Here is a 7,129-nt window from a genome sequence, read left to right on the forward strand (position 1 = left end):
CTCTGGTCACTTTTACTTGAGTCAATATATTACATTTATGTGAAATATTCAATTTATATTGATTTTTTTTTATCAATAATTAAATATTTATATATTAACTGTAGAAAATTAATTATTTCGTAGTTGTTAATATACAGCTAATACTGTATATAAGTAATAAAATTTGCTTATTTTTATTAATTTATAATATGATTTTTTTAAATTTTATAGATCTTGGGCTACATCTCTATATCATCACGAATTTGCCGATTATTTGATTGACGTTGTCACTTGTCACATAAGAAAAATTGCCTATTTTCATAATGAAACACAAGATAGCATTATCCCAAAAATGTGTTATATATTTTTTTTGCAAAAATCGAAATATTATTCTGATATAAATAGTGATTTAGCATTGTTTATAAATCTCATATCATTAATTTCGCAGGAAAATTTAATAAATTTCGTTATTTTGTAGAACAATTTGGAGGCATTAATTTATTAATTTTATGGTATAACTTATTAATTTCATATTAATTCATTAAATTCTCCGATAATAAAAAACCTGTACTATGGAACGGATTACTGTATTATTTTTTACTGTAGATAGAGAATATTTATGCAAAGTTTCAAGTTTTGCTTACGCGTATTCACCATCATCACATATATTAATATATTTACTTTTATTGATGTCATTTTAATATAATTTGTTATAATAATAATGTTTAAATGGGTGTTTATAATGATTTTTACTAATATTTTACTTCTGTAAGTTATTTAAAAACATTCATCATTTTAATAAATTGCTATACGTGATCGAAAAATGATCGGGAAGATGATATTAAGTATGCCCGCACCATTAAATTGAAATTTAGTGTAAGGAATTAAAAAAATATAATTAAATTTTAACTTAAAACAATACTTTCGAATCTTTTATCAATTTGGTTTTTTATTTACCATGTACACAGTGAAATTCGATAAACTGATCTATCGGTTCCATTAAAAATATCCGGTTTATCAGAATATCCGGTATAGCGAAAAAATTTCGATATATTGAAAATCTACTGAATTTTTAAAAAATTTTCATGCTAATAAAACTAATATACACTATATTTTAATTTTTTCATCTTAGTTTTAAGTCATAGAGGTCATGAAAATGAATATAAAATATTTTAATTGTATGCCTAATGATGTTTGTCACAATTGTCACATGGTCACGTAATGGAAACTCGGTCACGGGATCATAGTAAATTTATTCTTCACATCTGGTCACACCTCCACGTTGATTACAGATTTCATAATATACAGGACTCTATACTGTAGAACTTAAGCCCGTCGTATAGACGTTTGCCACCTTAAGCTACAGAAATATTCCTTTATTAAATAATACAAAATATTAATGTGATCCGAGTTAATTATTAACAAAGTACTAAAACCATCATAATACTTGGTTCTAAACTATTTCCTAAAAGTCAATTTCTAAAACTAAACTGCGATAATTTCCCCTAATTAATATAACCTTCCATTAATAAAATAATTAATGTGGTACTTTTTCATCATAAGAAAAAAGAAAAAGGAAAAAAGAATCGAATTCTAATCTAATGGATAAAAATAGAATTAATTAATTTAAGTCTAAATGCTCGAGTTTGGTTCCTATATATAATTACTCTTGTTTACGATCGTCACATTGAACTCATTAATAAAAACATTACGTCCTGTAATTCTATGATTATCCAAATTAACAATGATCAACTAATATCTATCATCACAATTACCATAAATATCATTTAAGTAAACGCTCTTACCAATTTTGGAGCTCTTAATACCTAAAAAATATGTAATAAAAGAACTAGATTTATATTAATTAAGTTGAAAGATAATGATAAAATCATTAGAGGTTATAATCCTTTAAATTGAAGGGTTTCTAATAAATATCTTTCAACGGTGATAGTTTATTTTCTCATTTCAATCTACTCCAAATCCGTCATCAACAATTCCAAGTAGAGTTATTAAGAACGGAAAAAATGCAATATATGATTCTGCGCATGATAAAAGTGAGTTTGGTGATGGTGGTCTTCGAATATTTGATAAAGTTTCTTAAAGAATACGAAAATAGAATTATTAAAATTATAGTTTCGAAATTGAAGATTATGAAGTATTTGGAAAAATACGTGATGTCACACGGTAGCCGGATTTACACATACTACGGCGGACACAGATTATTGGGTAAAATCGATTTTTTTTTAAAGTACAGTATTTCGAATATAAAAGAATTCAAAAGTTTTATTTCAATTATAAAGTTTAATTATTATCATTCCTGATACATTTTATTATTATTAAATCTTGTCATGTTTTGTCATCGTTCTTCTATATGACAATATTCATTTTTTCCAGTGATTTGAAATTTGAGCGAACATTTTTTTTTTAACTATAAACGGTCTTTTGGTTTGTCATTACAAATTTTACAACTGAAAGTGTATTGACAGCACAAAAGTTACATAAATATTGGTAAGTACTAAATACACATCGAACTTTTAATATAGAACACTATTATACTATTATCTTCTAAAAAAACTATGTAATTAACCAGTTGCCATATATTCTCGTACATTGTATAATTTAATAAAAAAAAAAAATTTTACTCGTATCAATATAGATTATCGATTATATCATCAAACTTTTAATTTAAAACCCTTGTATTATTATGAAAAGATGAGCTTCATTTTACTTTTATAAACCTTTCTTTCTTTCTAAATTTCCAAAATTATACTGTTCCTTCATTTCTCTTGCTTTCATTTTACTTTTACTTACAAACCTGAACTGAAAATTTGATAAATACAAAATCGGTTTGGTACTGTAATGAAGTGGAAAAGTAGTTATATCGGATGAAAATGGGCCCTGTAGCCGATATATCCCACATCCGATAAAAGCGTCACGCTTTTTAATCATGCTATATTTTCATCGATCAGGAATAACTAATAAGCTTCATATAAACTTTTTCATAAATTTTCTTTTACATTTTTTTTTTAACTTCACTTAATTAAATAACTTATTTAATATAGTAATATCAATTATCTATTATGTCAATATCAGGCTATGTCATTCATTTTCCTTTTAAAATGATAAAATTTAAATGTCATGTGACTTTTAATATCAAGATGGAATTTTATTTTTTTAATTTACCAATCTCACCGATTTAATGTGAATATCACTTACTATTACACACCTATTTGGCATAATCTTAATATGATAAAGTACCTACAATCATAAAAATTATTACAACAACATGCAGTAATATTCTACGTATGACGTAATTATTATTGTTACACTGATGTTATAGTATGAATTCAGCTAACCATTGATATACAAATTTACCAAAATATCTCATAATGAGCGAAAATAGATTACATTATTTTCTATTTAATTTAAGAAAAAAGGAGACTGATTTAGTTCTGATGTCATTAACTATATTGAGTTGTTATATACATAGTAGTATATATAGTATATATATTTGTTTAATTAACGCTCCAATTTTAATTTTTTAAAAATAAGAAATAATAAAATAAATAACTGTAAGAAACAATAAATGAATAACTGAAACAATAAATGAATGACTGTAAGAGACAATGAATGACTGTAAGAAACAATAAATGAACGACTGCAAGAAGCAATAAATGAATGACTATAAGAAGCAATAAATGAATAACTGTAAGAAACAATAAATGAATGACTGCTTCTTAATGTAAAAAAATGAATTTGAAATATATTCTTAAAATATATTATCAAATAAAATTTAGCGCTATACGTTTTTATAATATATATATATATATATTTTTGATTTTCCTATATCATTATTTAATTAAATAAAATTACACTAGTTACTAAATAACAAGAGCAGATTTAATAATATTGATAAGCAAACATAAACAATAAAATATTAATATATGGTAGCCGCTCAATTCATAGAAAATAGAAATAGTCTACAAAAAAAATTCACAAGCATGTACTAATTAACCTTTCGTGAAATCACGTGCACTTTTATTGTTTTTTTCAATTAGGTTATTTAACAAACTGAAAAGCATTAAATGGTCTATACGTATACAATTTGATATTTTGTAACATAAAATATGCTTATCGAAAAGAGTAGTGATAATCAATGTTGAAATAAAATTTACTGTTACTGTGTTACACAATACCTTATTTTGTTGTCTATGACCAAAAAATATCAATATAAGGAGGAGATTTTTGTTACTACACATTGCAAAATTTGAGCTGTTTTAATATGAAATGTTCCCAGTGCAAAAATGATAAACTCTCTAAGGAGTTTCCATCGAATATGATTACAGAACGGTGTAATCATATTCCTTCTTATTGTTTAAGTGTAAGTTTCTTAACTTTTTTTATTTTCTAAAACGCTATTTTTCTTTCCTATTAATAACTTTCAATTATTCCCCAAATAATATTAGTGTTTGATAAAAAATTTAGACTTGGCAAATACCACTGATCAAAAAATTCGTAAATGTCCCGAATGTTCAGAGAAATTATCCGAAAAAGAATTAAGACTAATATCTTTAGCATGGGATAGAGTTTCATTTAAAATTGATGTAGGTAATATTGGAAAGGCAAAAACAACACAAAGTATTAATGCAGCTGATGGAAACAATAATATGGAAGACATTTATGTTGTATTATTAAATGGGCAAAAGTGCCGTTTTCGATACAATCAAATTAAAAATATTCCTATGTTAAGAAAAGAAATTAGAAAAAAATTAGGTGTTGATGAAAGTAAACAAAAATTAATTTATAATGGTGTTGAATTGCAGGTAATTTATTAAAATTATTTCATCTTACATTTTTGAGGTTACTATTAATTCAATTAATTTAAATTCATTTTGTTATATATTTAAGGATCAAGTTACCACACCTTGTACGTTACAGGATTATAAAATTGAGCCAGGAAGTCATATACAATTGATTATTGAACTCTATGGCAGGGCTTATGCAGAATCCATCAATAGTCTCATCTTTGATTTATTTTGGGGTTATCCTGGAAGTATAGATTATTTGGAGGGAAGTTGTTTACTTTACAAGGGGTAAATATCACAATTTCTTTAAAGAAATAAAATTTAAAATGAACTATCTCTAAGATTAATTTTGTTATGTTATTTTAGTGATGTATTTTTTAGAAAATATGATAATAAATCAGTATTTTATCCATCATTTCCGCATATAAAACATTCAGGCAGTATGATAGATGATGCAAATAAAAGAGGTCACGAACGTATTACGGCGAAATTAGATACATTACCACCTGAAGTAACACAATTATATTTTGTTTTGAGTACGTTTAAATCCCCTACTATCGGTCATTTTAAAGATCCAGGTTTTAAGTTGATAGATGAAACTCAACCTGATAAACCTTTATGTACTTATCAATTAGAAAAAGCTGCTGACTCTCAAGCTGTCATTATGTGTTGTGTATCAAGAGTTGGACAAGGTATGTGGGAGGTCATTGAGATAGGTAAATTAAGTCCGGGTAATGTTGAAGATTATGATCCAATTGAAAGAAGTATTGCTCAATGTTCTCTATTTGATAAATTACATTAAGATATGTGAAAACTATAGAGATATTTATAGTAAATTTTATGAATTTAAACGCTTATTTTGAAATCTTGCACTACTGAAAAACATTATTATTAAATAAAAGAATGTTTCCGCATTATATTTAATTCGTTTGTTTTGCCTAATTGAGATGGTAGTTGTTTCATATGATATCGCCTGATTTGCTCCTATCTATAGACACTAATAAAATTTGTAAAAGATGTTATTTTTAAAATATTTATTTAAATTTTTAAGATAGTTCAAATAGCAAATTTACTATATTGATATTAAATACTGATAATTTACAAATAAAATAAAAAATTCGTTGTATAATGCCAAATACTATTTTATTCCAATAATAATAGGACTTTAATAATTTACAGTATTGAGTACGGTTCACCATAATTGAATTCTTTAGTAAATATAACGGGAAATCATTGTCATCCTTTATGAGTTTTCATTTATAATATATATTCCAGAAATGACAACGGTCATAGGGTCATTAACCAATTATGACCGGTCATGACTGTGACCGATCTTAGTTGGTCAACCGACCGGTTTGACTGTCCATCTGGCATTCTGGCCAAGCGTTTGATCGACAGTTTGCAATTTATAATATAAAGATTTCTGAAAAAAAAAGTTTTGATTCGGATATAGTCTGGTCGGTCAAGTCGGGCTAACAGTCAGTTGGTAAAACAAGGGTTAATAACGACCATGACAACCATTGTCATCACTATCCCTATGCAATAATAAATATAACTCTTAGATACTATTACTAATAATCTAATTCGCTTTTTTATATTAACAATATATTTATTTTACAGTATATATTTATTGCTTTTTTCAAAATCCAGATTTTCTATATTATCATAGTATATTTATAACTATAATATTTTTTATATATGTAGATTTCGTTTTTCATTATATATCAGATATGAATTGTAATCTTGATTAAAGCAAAACTTTATATAAAATTCCACCTTTTTGTAATTAAATACCATAGAAATAATTTTAGAATTAAGAATTTTTGAAAATTCTGTTTATTACATGAATTTTGATACACTATGTTTATTTATACTAATAATAATACTTGCTGTAACCAATTGCGTTGCAACAGGATTAAATATTTAAGATGAGTTAGATCTTATATAATATTAACAGGTTACTTAATCTAAAAAATCATACAAAGAATATATATTTATTCAATTATTTTGATTATATCATCATCAATCGAAAAAAATAGAAAAAAAATTAGCAAAATAATCATAAGAAAAAAATTATTAAAAATAAAAATCCAATCGATCCGATCAAAGATCTAGATCTAAGCCTAAAAGACCTAAGTAAATAATAACAATATACATGCATAAGTTGATAAAATAAAATACGTATATAAATAAATAAAAAATTATTACACAAAAAAAAAATACATTAATACAATATTAGTATAGATTATAATAAAGAGAAAAAAAAGGATGAAAAATATTAAAAATTCGGGTTTAAAAAAATTGAAAAGAAAAATTATTAAAATCTCGGATTAAAAGACTGAAAA

General features: G+C 25.0%; 1 protein-coding gene across 1 annotated transcript; it reads left to right on the forward strand.

Moving 5' to 3' along the window:
* The first annotated feature begins 4,240 nt into the window (after positions 1–4,240).
* Positions 4,241–5,706, forward strand: OCT59_008414 (uncharacterized protein). The gene is made up of 4 exons (XM_025327234.2): positions 4,241–4,360; positions 4,446–4,802; positions 4,888–5,072; positions 5,151–5,706. Exons 1-4 carry the CDS (start codon positions 4,262–4,264, stop codon positions 5,584–5,586), a joined length of 1,077 nt encoding a protein of 358 aa, XP_025172379.1. The 5' UTR covers positions 4,241–4,261; the 3' UTR covers positions 5,587–5,706.
* The last annotated feature ends 1,423 nt before the right edge of the window (positions 5,707–7,129 follow it).

The sequence above is a fragment of the Rhizophagus irregularis genome, chromosome 16, assembly GCF_026210795.1.
Source record: "Rhizophagus irregularis chromosome 16, complete sequence".
In the NCBI taxonomy this organism is placed as follows: Eukaryota; Fungi; Glomeromycota; class Glomeromycetes; order Glomerales; family Glomeraceae; genus Rhizophagus; species Rhizophagus irregularis.

Bases quoted from the DNA above. Each gene is read 5' to 3' on its own strand.
- OCT59_008414 (XM_025327234.2), top strand. From the start codon at position 4,262: ATGAAATGTTCCCAGTGCAAAAATGATAAACTCTCTAAGGAGTTTCCA. The intron at 4,803-4,887 runs GTAATTTATTAA...TATATATTTAAG, and splicing joins ATAATGGTGTTGAATTGCAG to GATCAAGTTACCACACCTTG. The intron at 5,073-5,150 runs GTAAATATCACA...ATGTTATTTTAG, and splicing joins AGTTGTTTACTTTACAAGGG to TGATGTATTTTTTAGAAAAT.